This window comes from Salvelinus fontinalis, chromosome 27 (assembly GCF_029448725.1).
Source record: "Salvelinus fontinalis isolate EN_2023a chromosome 27, ASM2944872v1, whole genome shotgun sequence".
In the NCBI taxonomy this organism is placed as follows: Eukaryota; Metazoa; Chordata; class Actinopteri; order Salmoniformes; family Salmonidae; genus Salvelinus; species Salvelinus fontinalis.
The window spans coordinates 8,556,450-8,575,582 of NC_074691.1; the positions used below are offsets into that span (position 1 = coordinate 8,556,450).

The 19,133-nt window shown below is 42.6% G+C and overlaps 1 protein-coding gene across 1 annotated transcript in view; it reads right to left on the reverse strand.

Annotated features, from left to right (window-relative positions):
• Positions 1–678: 678 nt before the first annotated feature.
• rngtt (RNA guanylyltransferase and 5'-phosphatase) overlaps positions 679–19,133 on the reverse strand; it is a 158,841-nt gene continuing 140,386 nt past the window's right edge. The window contains exons 14-17 of the mRNA XM_055884583.1: positions 14,587–14,687; positions 8,353–8,419; positions 2,894–3,017; positions 679–1,816 (exon numbers count right to left, since the gene is read on the reverse strand). Coding sequence (XP_055740558.1) covers positions 1,650–1,816; positions 2,894–3,017; positions 8,353–8,419; positions 14,587–14,687 — 459 coding nt within the window. The 3' untranslated portion in view covers positions 679–1,649. The remainder of the gene's footprint in view (positions 1,817–2,893; positions 3,018–8,352; positions 8,420–14,586; positions 14,688–19,133) is intronic.

A 19,133-nucleotide genomic window follows, 5' to 3' on the forward strand; every position in this document is an offset into this window, starting at 1 on the left:
CCTCGTATCCTTGCACATCGACATGGTACTGCCTATACGCTCTATAGCCATGTTATTTTTTACTCGTTATTGTTATTCGTGTATTTATTCCTTGTGTCACTATTTCATAAAAAACAAAACATTTACTCTGCATTGTTGGTAAGTAAGCATTTCACTGTTAGTCTACACCTGTTGTTTACGAAGCATGTGACAAATACAACTTGATTTGTTTCTTTCTCAGTCTAGTCCATGGCACAAACACCTCCACAGCAAGCCTCTTAATGATTATTTATGTGTGTGTGTGTGTGTGTGTGGGCCTCCAGCTGTATGTGAATGACTACATCTCTGAGGCAGTCGAATACAAGACAAAAGGTAGTGTGGCTTTGATGAGGATCGAGCAGCTTTCATGTGCCGCAAGAGGGGAAAGTGCCTTGGCAGTACAACTCATCTACCTCCTCTGTCTGTTCCCTTGCTGCAAGAAGGGCACAAACAGACAGAAACATTCAGAAAGACAGACGCACACGCCCGCACACACCAGGCAGACAAAAATACAACCAAATATGGAAAATATCATACACACGCAGTCACACAGACAGAAACATAAAGGAATATTCCTCAAATTATATTTCATTTTAAGATCGAGCAACATGGAATCAGTCATCTGTAATCAGCAGGAAATAAGTGAGTATGAACAAGCTCTGTTGGAAATATATTCCCTTTTCACATGTATTGCTTTAATGGATCAAACCAAACAACAAATGCAGTAAACCAGTCATATTCTGTTATGAACCAGGGCAGTCCTTAAGGGGGGCAGCTGTTACAAAAGCAGGGGTTGGGATCAAGTGTTGAAATATTGTTCTACACACATTAGAAAAGAAAAATACAAATGGAAAAACAAAGGAGGAGCTGCGTGCTTCTATCATCACATTTCCCAAGCGGTTGCCAAGTTTATTCTGGGGTCTGACGACATGGTAACGCAACGTGGAGGCAGGGTGCGTTTGTTACACACCCACTGAGGACAATGCCTGTCATGGTTACTAATTTTGTCAATTACTAAATGTGTCAGAATATGTCAGAGGAATAGCCCTCTCTTGCTACTAAAACAATACATGGAAATATCTGCTTGTGAGTTCCTTCACGTCACTGCTGGGAGATCGAGAAAGGGTGGAGAGGAGGCATCAGATGATTATTTGTTTCCCATCTGATTACCGCCCTCCCAAATACAAATAGTTAGACAAAACATTTACAAGATCTGCATAGTCAGGTGCTGCTGTAGTCATAATACCAATTCGTCTGTTGTTGACCAATAGATTAGTTGGGAGATCCTTAAGAAAAGGGAAATAAAAAAATAAAATCAAAATTCAACATTATGTTTTTTTTTTTAACCCTTTTTAAGTACCATAGCAATTACAGGGAGAAGGGGTGCTACATGGGGATATCTAAGGGGATCTCTAAGCAATTCAATCAGATCTTTTTAAAGTCTTTAATTAAGAAAGCCTTTTAGAGGCCGACAAACAAATGGTCAGAGATAAGAGGGGCTTTCCAAATGTCTGTGTCACTGAGGGGGACGACGACGGGACGAGGGGGGCTGTAGCCATGAAGGACCTTCCTCTGCAAGCCACATACACACATTTCTACACTGGCCCAGCCCACTCCCGCTGTGTAGTCCTCTACGGTGCAGCCCGGTTGGGTCTCTTTGGAGCGGGAGGGGGCATGAGCTCCGTGTCTGGGTCAGAGGGGCGTTTCCGGTTCTGTCCTTGGGCTCCCAGGGCACAGCGGTCCAGAAACTCATAGAGGTTTTCTTTCGTGACAGGATACTGGATGCTGTTACACACAGCTGGAAGAGAAGAGAGAGACACAGACAGGAAGTTAGCTCAGACATGATGATGGACTCTTCCTGGGCTTGGTCCACCTCTAAATCAGGCCGTTTCTTCAGCTACACAGCGAAAATACCAAAAATCCAGGTAGTTTTAAGCCTTACCTCAGAGCACAAGTGTACGGCAGCAACTCTAATGTCTCGTGGACAGACCACAAACATAAATGGTACCATAGATCTTTCACGATACAACTGGATGCTTGAGAAACCGAGCAACATTAGTTCCCGTTTGGGTTTTTCGTCACTGGTTATTTGGACAAATCACGATTTCGCACGTCTTAGGATCTTTCGAATTTCAGAAAGGGGACGGGGGGGTGATGGGGAGGCATTTTGTCCATAGACTTGCTAAGAGAGAGGGTGGAGCTCTTCGTTCTGGTTCTACCTCTTCTCTTAACTCTTCTCTTAACACACACACACACATTTTGTTCTTCTATCCTCGTAGGGACCTAAAATTGATTTCCATTCAAAATCATATTTTACATAACCCTAAACACTAACCCGTTACCCTAACCCTAATTGTAACCCTAAACCCTAAGATTAAAATAGCCTTTGTCATGGGGACGTGGGACATTTTTTCTTGTTTTACTATCCCCGTGGGGACTTTTGGGGATTTCAGGTCCTCACAAGGATAGAAGAACCAACCACACACACACACACACACACACACACACACACACACACACACACACACACACACACACACACACACACACACACACACACACACACACACACACACACACACACAATTAAAAAACACAGGCATTAAAGCACTAAGTAAGACAGGATGTGTGTTTGAAATATAGATGAACTAAGCCATTAATCTAATAGGCCCAGTAATTGTCTTATTGTAGACAGAGATAAAGAGGCTGCAGATATTAATACAGATTGCTCCAGGGCTAGCCAGGCAGCCAGTCAGGCAGCCAGCTAGGACAGGCAGGCATACTCTCACCCAGTGTGTCCAATAAGTACCAGCTGGCAGCCAAATAGCATTGATTTTGTATGGCAAACATTTTGGGGAACACCCTGCTCACTCACCCATGGCTGTGTCGTAAGAGTTGGGGAAGCTCTTGTCTACCCTCTGTCTCATGAACACCCAGGTGTTGTTGTTAAAGGAGCACTCGATGATCTTGTTGTCGTACTGCTTCAGCTCCTTGGAGGCCTACAGAAGGAGAGAGGAGAGTCAATGTGGTTGGTTTAGAAGTAGAGGTCGACCGATTATGGTTTGTCAACGCCGATACCGATTATTGGATGACCAAAAAAAGCCGATACCGGTTAATCGGACGATTTTCATTATTTATTTGTAATAATGACAATTACAACAATACTGAATGAACACTTATTTTAACTTAATATAATACATCAATAAAATCAATTTAGCCTCAAATAAATAATGAAACATGTTCAATTTGGTTTAAATAATGCAACAACAAAGTGTTGGAGAAGAAAGTAAAAGTGCAATATGTGCCATGTAAGAAAGCTAACGTTTAAGTTCCTTGCTCAGAACATGAATACATATGAAAGCTGGTGGTTCCTTTTAACATGAATCTTCAATATTCCCAGGCAAGAAGTTTTACGTTGTAGTTATTATAGGACTATTTCTCTCTCTACGATTTGTATTTCATATACCTTTGACTATTGGATGTTCTTATAGGCACTTTAGTATTGCCAGTGTGACAGTATACCTTCCATCCCTCTCCTCGCCGCTACCTGGGCTCGAACCAGGAACACATCGACAACAGCCACCCTCGAAGCAGCGTTACCCATGCAGAGCAAGGGGAACAACTACTCCAAGTCTCAGAGCGAGTAACGTTTGAAACGCTATTAGCACGCACCCCGCTAACTAGCTAGCCATTTCACATCGGTTACACCAGCCTAATCTCGGGAGTTGACAGGCTTGAAGTCATAAACAGCGCAATGCTTGAAGCATTGCGAAGAGCTGCTGGCAAAATGCACGAAAGTGCTGTTTGAATGAATGCTTACGAGCCTGCTGGTGCCTACCATCGCTCAGTCAGACTGCTCTATCAAATCATAGACTTAATTATAACATAATAACACACAGAAATACGAGCCTTAGGTCATTACTATGGTCGAATCCGGAAACTATCATCTCAAAAACAAAACGTTTATTCTTTCAGTGAAATACGGAACCGTTCTGTATTTTATCTAACGGGTGGCATCCGTCAGTCTAAATATTCCTGTTACATTGCACAACCTTCAATGTTATGTCATAATTACGTAAAATTCTGGACAATTAGTTCGCAATGAGCCAGGCGGCCCAAACTGTTGCATATACCCTGACTCTGGGTGCAATGAATGCAATAGAAGTGACACAATTTCACCTGGTTAATATTGCCTGCTAACCTGGATTTCTTTTAGCTAAATATGCAGGTTTAAACATATATACTTCTGTGTATTGATTTTAAGAAAGGCATTGATGTTCATGGTTAGGTACACGTTGGAGCAACGACAGTCCTTTTTCGCGAATGCGCACTGCATCGATTATATGCAACGCAGGACACGCTACAATAACTAGTAATATCATCATCCATATGTAGTTCTAACTAGTGATTATGATTGATTGATTGTTTTTTAATAAGATACGTTTAATGCTAGCTAGCAACTTACCTTGGCTTCTTACTGCATTCGCGTAACAGGCGGGCTCCTCGTGAGGCAGGTGGTTAGAGCGTGGGACTAGTTAACCGCAAGGTTGCAAGATTGAATCCCCAAGGTAAAAATCTGTCGTTCTGCCCCTGAACAAGGCAGTTAACCCAGCGTTCCTAGGCCGTCATTGAAAATAAGAATTTGTTCTTAACTGACTTGCCCAGTTAAATAAAGGTGGGGGAAAAAAACGCCGTCCGAAATAACCGATTTCCGATTGTTATGAAAACTTGAAATCGGCCATTCCAATTAATCGGTCGACTTCTATTTAGAAGGTCAACATTTATAGTATATTATTGACTACAATAATTCTGGTCCTCCGATCACAATATTGGGACTTACATTATACAGCAGTAACAGTTTGACAGTGTGTACATTGTATGTGCAATTGAACACTGTGCATATCAGGACCGGTATTTGTGTCATCTGCTGCCCATTTGTCATGAGCTTGATTACCTAGATTCTGCTTTCAAAAACTACCATTTGTGCTATTTAGTAGCTGGATTCCTTAACAGCAAATCAAACAGGCACCTTCTGCTAATGCACAAAGTCAAAGGTGATATAGGATGAGGCAAACTTCATTACGAAGCGCTCATCGCTTTGGTCTTAAGTTCCACTGATATTGACTGTTTAATGATTTAATATCCATCTACATGGGTGAGGTGGTGTTTAAGAAGCTACGGAGAGTGGGGCAGAGATCACACTTCTAGGGCCAAGCTGTCTAGGGCCAAGCTGGGCGGGGCTCAGATGACTGGCGTGGGCCCGCTGCCAGGCTGCCCCTGAGCAGATGAAGGGCCGGCAGACGCCAGGGAGTGGGCATCCTTGCCAGGAGCACAACACCTTGACTGGCAAGACCAAGGCCTAAGTAAGAGCCCGATTGCTCTTGGAGAGAAGGGCATCTGGGTACTCAACAGGGAAGGGAGGTAGGTGTGTGTGTATAGAGAAAAAAAGGGTGTTGTGAGTGTGTTTGAACGAGATGGAGGTGACAAGCTCAGGTGGACATCACACCACAGATAGCATGACCTTGAAAAAACGTGGGATCAACCCAAAATCACACATTTTAAGACTCAGGAAGTACACGTTCTCACACTAGCCGTATCATTAGTGTCTCAGAGCCAAGTCGCAGTACTCCGCTATTAAAATGAGAACACGCGCACATTTAGCTGTCGTGATCTGTCGATTAGGTTCCATTTCCAAACCAAACACATTTTTTCCCAGACCTTCCTAAGAATAGCTGAGAGACAACTCAGGAGGAGTGACAGAACGGGCGAAGAAATGTGTTACACAAAGCCAAGCGGGGCGAGCTGCCAAATAACAATGCAGGAGGCAAGTTTATCAGGCAGGGAGTGGAGTCTGTCCTGTTTGCTGGGATCCCATCCTAGTTGTGTGTGAAATGCTGGCTGCCTTGTCTCCCCACTGCTTGGTGTTTAATCCGTCCAAATCCACTTCATTATGGTCTCACTCCTGCAGCCATCTAGCAGGAGACTCCGGTAAAGGAAAACTCACTATCACCCCAATCTATTATTCTGTGTTTTCAACTTGACAATCCGTCCTCCATGCCCCTCTCTTCCAATCATGACAAGTTTAGGACCAGCAATTCCGCTATGAGGGGAAAAAATGACATGGTGCTTCATCATAGTGTCACAGCTGTGACTGATTGACTCATAAACAACATGACTCCGTTAAGAACAACAGTGCAATAACGCCTCTACACATCCACCTTTTAAATGGGAAGAGTGTTAACAGTCTCGCACTGTGCCATTAAGTGAGGTCAATGTCTGGCTACTGGAGGGTCATACTGATCGTCAAAGACAGATAATGTCTGTGGAATGAGTGGAAGACGCGTGAGTACACTAATTGGTGGACTAAAGCAAAAAGCTGAGTTGAGAGTTCATAGGAAATGTGTCACTGATAGGCTATAGACAAAGCAGCCCCCAAAAAATGACACACAGAGTCACCACAGACAGATGCTGTTGTTTCCACGCAAGACTATTAACAGATGCAAATGTGTTTCGTTTTGGAGAGAGATTGAAGGGTATATTGATTTCTGTCTGCATTAAAGCAGTCAATTATCTACTTGGAAAATATCCAGGGCCTTAAAAGAAGACAAACTGGCAAATCATAAGAAGTTGCTTCTGTATGGAACAAAAATAGAACTCCTAACAATTAAAGCATATCAAATCAAGATCTTTTATGTCAATTATTCTTCCTAAAATTACTAAAGAATTGAGTCTGAAATTACCCGAAACAATCTAGAGGCAAATAGGCATACATCAAATGTGTCGCATTAACTAGTGCTTAATTTGTAAATCGGGAGGTGCCGGATAAAAAAGTGAGGGACAGAGGGGGGTGGGGGGACCTGGGGGGCTCTGAGCTGAGGTACCGGAACTCATTAAAAAAGAAAAATCCCCTTTTTAATAAAGCATTGCATGCATTATCATCACTTTTGCGTAGTGGCATAGAGCAGTCGAGTAAAGGTGCTTGCAGAAGTTTCAAACATGGGGGAACATTTATTGTAGCCTTGGGTCCGGGAAAAATGTGGTCTTTTATAAACGCATTTCATGCAATTCCACATCATTTTACATGACTGAATCTTTTTTAACGCTGCACAAATGATCAAAATGCCAGGCTACTGACAAACTAAGAATATCTGAGATCAATAAAAACAACCATGTCTTGAATCCACCAATAATTGCCTAGGCCGAGGTGTGTGAAGACAGACATATTGCACGATATGAGGAGGAAATTATAGTCCTAAAACAGCTTTCCAATTTCACTGACTCACCCAATGACGCGCAGCTCACTCACCTGGGATGGCAGATGCGTTCGTGCCAAAAGCTCTCTTATTTTACTTTGTAAAACAGTGCTGTTCGCTCAATAGGCCTATTTGGAAGATAACACATTTTTGGGAGACTACAGACAGATTACTATTCTCTTTTCAGCAGGAGCCATTTTCTTTCCAACCTGTGTTCTCCTGCGATTGTATTTGAAATATCTGCGAAAGGACTGTTTTGGCTGCATGCTGTTCACCGACAGATTTGCGCACGTTCCTGACTGTAGGCCATGCATGTGATTGGGCTACACACCATTTATTTAAAAAAAATGCTATTGTTCCTCTGTGGCTAAATTCTAAGTCTGCTCCTGGTGTAGAATTCTGAATGATTTCATTTCAGTGAATCTAGTTGTGAGAGAGTCAGGCGTGCTTCTCTCTCATACCACATTAACAGCCATGCTGTTGGTCTGTCTCTGGGCTACAATGTTGCGCAAACCATTAACCCGGGGTGGCCCAACACAAATCCATTTTTAGAATATCAGGCATGTTTTCACATTAACGTTTTGTAGGGGGCAGGAGAATTAGAGAAGATGCAACTCGAATTTACACTGATCGTTTTTATTGGAAGTTTTACATTGCAAAGAGTGAAAATTATTTTTCATGCCAGGAGAGCTACCGGTACGAAACAGTCCAAAACTGAGAGGTGCTGGATCCTGTTAAGGCAGGATCCGGATAAAATTAAGCACTGCCATTAACCCACATATAAGTAATATACAATGAGACTGAGATGCATTACACTGTCCCTCCCCTGGGAAATTGATCACTATCTGGGCAGGTGATGTATACATTTACATACTCCCACACCATTAAAGGCTCCTCTCGTTTCACTGCTACCTGCTGCTTTCACCATAAACGCTGGTGGTGTCTGACCTAAACAGATCGGTCATAGATGGTGCAGGCTCACTTGGTGTTGTTAGGCAGATCTTTTTTCATGGCCTGGGCTTACAGCGTTCTGTGTGGGTGTTGGGTTGAATTTAGCAACACATCCAGCTTCATGTCTCACCTTCATCTGTGCAAAGGGCAGGTCACGGCTGCCGACGTAGAGCAATCCGACAGTCTGGGGGAGCAACCTGCAAAGACAAAACATCTTCATTAACACCCCAAGACTCCCTGAGGTCTCCCTGAGCGTCAAGCGCAACACAGCACCCTCCACTCTGCTCGTTAGAGAGCGAGAGGGAACAATGGCTCTCCGATACCAGAGTTAGCCTACTACTGCACACCGCTGATTACCAGCTAGTAACAGAATGATATGCTGCTAACATCCACCATCACACCTCCCATCTCTGGGTGCGTCACAATAATATCGGCTTTGTCCTGAAGTGTGCACTCATTCTCAGTCATTTCCTTCCAAATCAGTGAAGGGAACAAGTATAGACCTTGGGAGGAAGGAAAGATGTTTGGAATGTAGCCTTTTTCTCAGCGCATCTGGAGGGTATTTAGTGCAAACACACGACGGTGACGATGCCACATCTGGGGGGGCAATTATAGCTATGCCCAAAACTCACAGGCATCAAACTGAGCACCTTCTGCTTGGAATGTAATAACGGTTTTACATCCTCTCCATACATCATCCGTCTGTCTCTACGTCAGCTATTTTAATTGTGATTTCTGATCACCAGCTGTGAGCGCTCAGCAGTTAATCAACCGTAATGTGGCTTTATCAGGGGTTTGTGTATGTGAGGCCCCAAACAAGTGGTTCGCCGGCCCCCCTGTTCCTGTAGCCATGTGCTTTTTGGGTCTCATCCCACAGCTGGCCTTAATGACACACTCATCCCCTCCACTAAACCACCCCCCCCCCCCCCCGCCCGGCTGCATATGGTTATTTCGGGATAACCATGGGCAGCCATCGTCTGCTGTTGATACGCACCCGAAACCCTCCCCCCACCAGACCTAAACACGGTCTCTGACGATACTGTCACTGGCTTCCTGCTCCTGGTTCTCCCTACAGCATCACTTAAACCAGTGAGACGCACCGGCGGAAAAGAGGGGGCTAGCGGAACTGATGTTCAAACCACAGTGGGTGGATTTAATCTCACCCACCTTGCTGGGTCATCCTGTTGGAGACCACCTATTGGGTATACATGGATTTGGGTGAGCAGAAGACGCATTAAAGGGGAAGGGGAGGGGACTGCCTCTCCACTCCATTTTCCTTTGTAATGACAGTGGTGAAGAGAGGGCAGGCATGAAGCAGCCGTCAACACGGCCATTGAACCCTCCGGCCTTCCATGAACTGATGGAAACAACTGGAGAGCAACCCTGAGAGTTCACAACATAACCTTTCACGCCACACCCGCCCGCCAAGGTCTCTCACATGCTTCTTTACCCAACCTCTGTCCGACCTCCAACTTTCCTAAAATAGCCTACTTTGCTCCCCTAAACTGTATGGCTGTGTATTTACCAAGCCCTCGTCACTGACAAAAAAGTAAACCATGACAAAATGTACAATTCTATTGACATGGTGCTCCGAAAATAACCGAATGTATCACAGTCATTAAGGCTGATACTGTGAACTGACAGTCTGCCTGTGGCCTCTGTCATTTCAATTTCTGGATCTTTATGTGAGACGCTAAGTTGACGTTCCACTGCAATCTGAATAGGTTACTCTGGGCTATATGTGTTACTTAGCATTTCACGCTGCGTTTGATGATTGCTCAATTGAGGTACAGACGACCTAAAATCCACTGAGTAAAGGTGATAACGTGCATTTATAGCCTACATTACCCAAATTGAATCAAACACATTTGGGAACAGGACTTAGTTTGAATCCCCAAATCACAGAGAGCCACAGTCAACGATACAGCTCGAGTGTATTGAAACGGCCTTCGTCCAACAAGCTTCAAAATGGACTGGGGCTGAGCTGCCAGCAAGGGCTGTGAGCCACAAGGGCATTCCAGATAACTTGTTCTACATGCAAAACAGTAATTTCACAGAGAGAATACAGTCCAAAGGAACATGTATTGCCCTGACAGATCTCCTTCTAGATGCTGAAGGATGGAACCAGATGGATCTCTGGCAGCATCCCAAATGCTACTGTATTTCCCTATATAGTGTACTACTTTTGACCAGGGCATATAGGGCTCTGGCTAAAAGTAGTGCACTAGATAGGGAAAAGGGTGCCATTCAAGAGCCTCCGTCTCTTGCCACTGCAGCTGGCTGGGAGGCCAGGAGGCCGGGGGTATGTAAACTATAGCCTCTAACCCCTGCCTGCCTGCTGTAAGCTGCTTTCCTGCAGGGCCATCAAGCCTACTCTCCCTGGAGTCCTGTTCAGCAGCTGATAAAAGCGGACACAGATTACTCACTTTTTGCTTTACGAGGGGGAACATTTGGTATGCATATGCTGTACTGAGGTGGGAAGTTTTGAGCTAAGCTTTTTCCAAGGACAACAGACCTGTTAATAGGGAGCAATAGTAACGGCGTCTTTTTGTAGGCACTAACCCCGCCACGGCTCATTGGCCAAAGCCTATGGGGAAGTTGAGATTTTTGGGGCTTTTGGAAATATGCTGAAAATAAGGTCTGTGGTAAACACAGAAGAAGTTTCTATGTTTTGTTCTATGAGATAATCTTAGCTAATTGGGCTCCCGAGTGGCGCAGCGGTCTAAGACACTGCATCTCAGCGCTAGAGGCGTCACTACAGACCCTGTAGGCTAAGCCCGTTAACTAACCCCAGATCTTATTTTTGGCATTTATCCAAAAACCCGATTCTTTCCCCATGAATATTCCCCTAGGAATGGCTGAACGAACCAGAGGTAACGTCTTTCCAGTTTATAGGACTACAAGCTGGCGAGTTCTATTGCAAGTGTGTGGCTGTAACTCCGCCCAGACCTGTCAGTTGGTGTGACAACAGTAGTGTCCCATATGACAGAGGCCAGGCAGAGTCAGAACAGGCCCAGACATGGCTGGCCACTGTGGAGCATGTCCACTCCGCCTCAGCTTTGGTAATTCATATTCACACAGTGTTTTTAATGGAATGTTATTCTGCTTTGCATTCTCTCCGTACATCTCTCCCTATTAATTGCGACTTCTGATATTCAGCTGTGAGCATTCAGCAGGTAGTCCACTGTAATGGGGTGCAGTATCAAATACGTCTGGCTGGTACCCTGTGGAGTGGCCCTGTCCAATCCACCTGGACTGCCGTGATTCATATCCACATATCGCTTTAACAGGGGCTGTAGTGCAGTCAGGTCTCACCCCGATTGGTTGAATTTACAATGACGCATGCAGAAAATGTTTTATTGGCCCAATTAGAGGCAGCCTCTTCAGAGAGAAACCGAACTCGATTAATCCATAAATCAAGTTGCCATGTCAGAAACCAAAGCACTACTTCTTCCATGCCCCACATGGTAAAACTCCTTTAATTACTTGCTGTCTCTTTCGCTAACTGTCTTCTTCTCTCTCTCACGCTCCCTCTTCTTCCTGCTCTCTCTCTCTATCCTCCTTTCCTCCCATACATCCTTTTCTTTCGGCTTCTCCTCCTGTTTTTCAGTTGAGGTGATGAAAGTCGTGAGACTGTGAGCTGCTTCTTCTCTGTAGCACAGAGAGCAGAGACACGCTGAGGGATGGAGTGGGCAGATAAACAAGCACTTGTTCCTTCTCTGTCTTCTCTAACTGAGACAAAGACATACTTAATGACCTGCACCACTAGTGGGCTCTGAGGAGAAGCAGAGGAGTGCTACTCTGCCAGCTAACAGCACTATCAGAACTACACTGAACAAAAATATAAACGCAACATGTACAGTGTTAGTCCCATGTTTCACGAGCTGAAATGAAATCATTGGTGTGCCAGAGTTCGTTGTAACGGTCTTAGCTCCTGACAAATACAGTCATGTGAAAAAGTAAGTACACACCCTGGAAAGAATCACACAAAAAAGTAAACTTAGATCATGTTAAGTAATTAAAATAAACAAAAACGCAATTTCCTTTTGCAGAAAAAGTTAGTACACCCCTACCTTTACCATCACATAAAATCGCAAAAATTAGAATCAGGTGCACCAAAACAGGTGCACCAAAACAGGTGCAAATGTTATAAAATCATTAGAGAGTAACTTGCAAGGGTCTAGCCTTCCATAAAGATAAGAAATTTGGTCTGGTTTGGTCTTTACCAAATGGGTGTGTGGTTACACATCATGCCAACATAAAAAATACTATCCCAGATTATTGATGCCCATGAGTCTAAGAGGGGTTACAAATCCATTTCCAAGCAATTAAAAAAACATAATTCCACTGTTCGACGGATCATCTACAAATGGAGGAAATTCCAGACCACTGGCAATCTACCTAGGACAGGTCGTCCCACCAAATTTAGCCCAAAAGCTCACCGAAAGATGCTCATAGAAGTAACATCAAGGGATCTACAGGCCTCTCTTGCCACAGTCAATGTCGGAGTGCATGAGTCAACTGTCAGAAAGAGACTGCACAAACGTGGCCTACCTGGGAGGGCAGGAAGGAATAAGCCTCTGTTTTCAAAAAATGATATCAAGACACGACTAACGTTTGCCAGACAACACCTGGGTAAAGACCAAAACTACTGGAACAATGTTCTCTGGACAGATGAGTCAAAGGTCGAGTTGTTTGGCCGCAATGCCAGACGCCATGTTTGGCAAAAACGAAAAACTGCCTTTGAACAGAAGAACCTCACACCAACCGTAGCATGGAGGCAGTGACATCATGGTTTGGGGCTGCTTTGCTGCCTGAGTTCCTGGCCAACTTGCCATCATTGAGTCAACCATGAATTCCATATTGTACCAGAGAATTCTTGAGGAGAATGTGAGGCCATCTGTCAAAAGAGCTGAAGCTGAACCGAACATGGATCTTGCAACAGGACAACGATCCAAAACACAAAAGCCAAGCTACAAGAGAATGCCTCAAAAAAAGAATCCTATTGAAATGCTGTACCTGACACAGTTCTAGCAGTACTGTAAAGAATAGTAGGCAAAATTCCTACCTGTTGATGTAAGAGACTGATCAACAGTGACAAGAAATGATTACATTAAGTTATTTCAGCCAAACGGGAACACACCAGCTATTGAAGCTAGGGGGGTACTTAATTTTTCTGCACAATGGAATTGCTTTTCTGTTGATTTTTGATTAATAAATGATTGCAAAGTATAATCCTTCAGTGCAATTTGTTAAATTAGGTTAGCTTTATCTGTCAATAGTGTTGAAGTGAAGATTACATTACATACCCATCTGTTTAAATATGTAGAAATAAACTGACTGTATGCCCCACTCGCGACAGGGTTTGAGCCCCGTCTCGGACACTTTCCTGTCCATCTCCCTCTCTAATTTTCCTACTCTACTGTGGAAAATAAATAAATAAGGTGGTTGAAATTCTGGTCTCCTTTAAAAAAATAAAAAATAAATGAATGGCTGTGCGCACTGCAGTGAGTCTTACAGAGTGCCAACTAAGAAACCTCACCTCACAGAAGAGCATAGCAGTACCTGGGAAGGTGCTGAGGGAATGAGGTAGCAAGCAGGCATTTTCTCAAATATACTCCCAACATTATTTATTTAGCATGTTTGATGTATTAGCTGTGGACCTATAGGAAACACTTTACAGCCCAGTAAAGTACAGTACAGCACAGCAGTGCCTGGGTAGGTAGTAAGTACAGAGGAACTGAGAATAATGGGTCAATTTAATCGAAGGTATTTTCTGGAAAAAACTCCCACCATTTCATGAGCAGGCTGGCAAGATGAGATGAGAATCTGTTGATGATAAATATGGTGTTCTAACCTAATACAGGTGGAGAAAGTAAAAGAGAGCTAGATGGATATTGCTTATCAGTAGGAAAACATCCGATTCATTTGTGGACTTTCATATGTACAATGAAAGGAATGAAAGTCTGCAGTTCAGGCAATGGCAAAGCCTGCTGACTTCTATTCCTCCTTCATTATCGGAATAGTGGCAACAAAATACCAATGTGTCTTGGACAGATATTGCAGTTGAATTCAATAAGGGCCCGTGGCATAACATAATGTCAGTAGTTATGGGCGATTCAAGGTATAGCTCATACAGAAAAAAACATCTTATATAAGAATGATACAAACAAAAACAAAACAGAAATGTATAAAAGTTACAAAACATGGTTCAAAGCGATTAGCTGACACTCACTCACTACTACTATAGTACGTGGTTGGGTTTGATGTCTCAAACTACACGCATGTGTCAAAGAGATGGGGGTTTGTTCTTGCAGTGGAATCATCACGCAGCCAGAGCGTTTCCCTAGCAACAGTGACTCACCCTTCTCCTCCGACTTTGGTGATCTTCAGGCGGAAGTCTACAGAGTTGAGGCTGGGCGGCTTCCACTTGAGGATGTCATCACATCGCCCAGCTTTGTATTTCTGCAGAGACACAAAGGGAGAGACCGATATTAGATCAGATTGAACATTCATTGTCATACAAAATGAAAAGCTTACTACAGCTCACACATTTCATACATAATACACATAGGACCACAGCAGGAAACAAACAACAGTAGACAGTCAGATTTAATAGTACACCCCCACCCTACACCTGCACAAAGGAGGAAGCTACATGTCAGATCATTCATTCCAAACACACAGCACGCTGGCATGCACTCAGAACATCACCTGTATTTAGCTTTTATTTGTTGTCTGTGTTCTGTTTTGGATTGCTTTTATTACTGAACAAAAATGTAAACGCAACAATCTCAAAGATTTTACTGAGTTACAGTTCATAGGAAAAAAAATCTGTCAATTGAAATAAATTCATTAGGCCCTTATCTATGGATTTCACATGACTGGGCAGAAATAGTCCTCAGTAGCACTGTAGCATTGTGTGACAAAACTGCAGTGGACTTTTATTGTCCCCAGCATAAGGTGCACCTGTGTAATAATCAGGCTGTGGAGAAAAAGGGGGTGCAACTCAATATTAGGAATAATATTTTGTACACTCAGTGCTGGGGCACGCTCAAACATCAGCAAGCATTTTTCAACCTAAGGTCACCTTGGGGATTAATAAAGTACAATCTCATCTCAATGATTTCTCGATCCATGAACAAATTACTAAAAGGCAGAATAACACATGAGGTACAGTATGTACCTTCACACTCTTAAGAGAAATTGAAAATCCAAGTATTTTACACTGCTCTCTTCAGAAAATCAAATTTTTCAAAAGGCAGCCAATATGTCTGAAGGTAAGCTCCATTCGTAATCGATTTGGAGAGCTGAAAATGACATATTGTTCAAGGAATGACTCAAAACCTTGAACACTGACTTTGATCCACTTCCAATTTAGGGTAAAAATCCTGTCTTAAAAATGAGTAGTAAGGTAGTCAGGTTATACATAATGGATAATAATTAAGCTTCCATGGCAGGTCTAAAATAGGATGCTCGTATTGTAGTTAAAAAGAAAAAGCTTGTCAAGAGCAATTTATAGATAGATATTGAAAGGGCCGAAGTAGCCTACATTAATTCATAATTGATCAGAAATTAATTTCTGGAGAAACCAATTAAAAGCTACAAATGGAAGTACAAATTCAACGTTGCTTTTAGGTCTTACGAGGTCTACAACGAGTAGCCATATATTCTGTTCTGATGATAGGCTACATGTTGTCATAGAAATTAGCATGACACAGATGTATATACATACAGTACATGGGATTTATTTAATCTAACTCATATGCAACTCGTGTAAAGAGTGTGAATGTGGTATTTAGGATGTAAAGCCATACAGTATGACGGGGCAGGAACAGATGTGTCAATGGTGTAAGTGTCATTTGCCCGGTAACAGAACTATGCCTCCGCGGATTTCCTCAAAGAAGGCATCACATGGGCATCATAGTGCCACCATCTCCATTTCCACCCACTCTCACTATTCCAGAGAGAACACGGAAAGGAAAGCATTTCCTGGAAGAATGTACAGTAGAGATTTCCAAGAAATCAATCCCCATGACTTGGGAAAGGATGGCGCAAGGATTTCAACAAGAATTTAAAGGAGAAGTATAGGAATATATAAACAGAAAACAAAACAAATCCCGTTTCGTCAAAATAAATAAATGTTCCTCAATAAAGTAGCTATGAGCAAGGTCAAAGCTAGTAAGGGAAAGAAATCAAGTGCGAGTATTAAGGGGGTGAGGAGGTAGGGGTGACATGGGAGAATTTGGGAAGGTTGAACCTCAAGCAGGCTGCAGCATTCTGGATAAATTATAGGGGTTTGATGGCACAAGCTGAGTTCCTCAGTATAAAACTAGAGTATTTACTATAGCCTACATCATAAATAGAACAATACATAATAATAATTATGTTGCTCAGTTGGTAGAGAATGGTGCTAATAACGTCAGGGTACTGGGTTCAATTCCCGGGACCACCCATACACTGCATTTGGAAAGTATTCAGACCCCTTGACTTTTTCTACATTTTGTTACGTTACAGCCTTATTCTAAAATTGTTAAATAAAAAAAATATCCTCAATCTGAATCAGGTTTTAGGAAATTTTGCAAAGACAAGATTAAATGAAGTATAGTCTGATGGGAGAAAATATGATCCCTTGAGAGAACTGCTCTGCAGCCTGAGGCAAGGGGACAGAGCGCAAGCTTTCTTTGCGACTTTCTGAAGTCGTCAATAGCCTATAGTCGCAGCCCATATATGCTTTTATTTGTAAGACATTCTAAGGTTTGTATCATTCACAATTCAAGTTGACAAATACCTCTAAATCTAGCGTATAGGACCTGTTTCAAATGATCACTTCTGCGGTCAACATAGCCATTCATATGCGCACCGGAATTTGAAAAAATATCCTTTCTATTTTATTCGGCTAAATTCAATTATATTATTTTTACTTTAAAATCATATAATATAAAATAATGCCATGGGACTTACAAGCAAATCTTGTCAGCTAAATGAACAAGCCTACAGCATACGACATGGAGCATAGCCAGATAACATACAGTAGGCCAACTCGTATTTTTTTCTTCTGTAATACATTTTCTTCATATCATATTGTTTCTTTAGACCTGACAAAGAAAAGAAGGATTTATTGTATGGTGTATATAAAATGTATTCATTATACTTCAATGTAGATGTTCCAAAGGCCTGCATCAGCAGTTTGTATGCGGAGTCCTGGAGATGCTAAATGTGTTTATGTTAATTAACAGTCAATTACCGTGAGACCGGCAGACTTTTGCACGTCAATAACCGGCTGACAAAATTTCATGACCGCCAGAGACCTAGTCCTGGCTCTATATAGTACTGTGTGTTTCCTAGCCCTCTGTTCTGAACTTATGGACTGTGAAGAGACCCCTGGTGACATGTCCTTTGGGATATGTATCGGTGTCTGAACTGTGTGTTAGCGGTTTGAACAGACAGTTTGGTGCATTCAACACCTCGCAAAGACAAGTAGTGATGCAGTCAATCTTTCCTCAATCTCTTGATATTAGCCCTCAGGGTACATTTAAGGGCCAGCCGTGATGATCTGTTTTGGGCCAACTGCAATTTGCTTATGTCCTACTTTGCAGCACTTCACCATATAACTGGGCAGTAGTCCAGGTGTGATAAAACTTGGGCCTGTAGGACTTGTTTGGTTGATTGTGATGTCAAGTAGCAGAGCAGCGCTTTATCACGGATAGACCTCTCCCAATCTTAGTAACCATTGCAGCATTATGTTTGGACCATTTCAGTTTACAATCTAGGGTAACACCAAGCAGTTCACTCTCCTCAACTTGCTCAATTGCCCCATCATTCAATACAATATTTATTTTAGGGTTAAGCACGGTTTTTAGTTTTTGATATATTTAGGACTATCATTAGAGTAGAGGTGCATGGGTAAAATGGATATTACAACCTATGTGTTGTGATAATTGCATTATTTGCTCTATAAACTGTTAATTCATGTGCCTTGCGACCATGATATATACGGGCCTAAAGGCCGAGACAATAAGAGGACACAGCGGAGCAGAGTAAATTCAACCACACCTTTGTTTTACCACAAAACCGGATAGCAACCTCTGTTCGGTGAAGGCCACAAAGCATACTGCATTTAACAGACAGTTACATGATCTACAGCATGGTCAAGTTCATGTTTTTGACATTTTCGGACCACTAAACAACTTTTGATTTAGAACCACAGAGAGTTACCGCAAGTCACAATTAGAAAACAGGAGCTGCCTCCCCTATTCCAGCACTGTTTCAACTTCAACATTCCTATTTGAAGTAGATATTGTGTGTTTGCATTGATATGTAGGCTACGTGTGCCTTTAAAAAAAAAGTATGTAGTTCTGTTCTTGTCTATTAATGTTCTGTATTAAATCATGTTTTGTGTTTTGTGTGGACCCCAGGAAGAGTAGCTGCTGCTTTTGCAACAGCTAATGGGGATCCTAATAAAATATCAAATACCAACATCAAATTACCTGTGCTTACGCTAATACGGTGACAACTAAGACACCAAAAACAATTTAGTCCAATTAACGTAAGCTAAATATGATGTGGCTTACCATGGTTCTGATTTCTGTGTGCGTATGCAAGTAGAAAAACATGTTGACTCACCCTACTTGTAAAGAAATGCCAACGCCATCCTCCTCTCTTTCATGTTGATGAAACGGTCTATCACTGATATAGTACACGCTTTTATTTTTTGTTGTCCTAGGCTACCTGGCTAAAATTTTTCCTCGCTAGCCTAACTTCCCTTTATGGGCAAGGTCCAATTTGTAAGTCGCTCTGGATAAGAGCGTCTGCTAAATGACTTAAATGTAAATGTAAATGTTAGCTAATTAACATTAGCCTTCTACATCTAGCTACATATTGAACTTTCATTCTCTCAGGCCAGGGGCA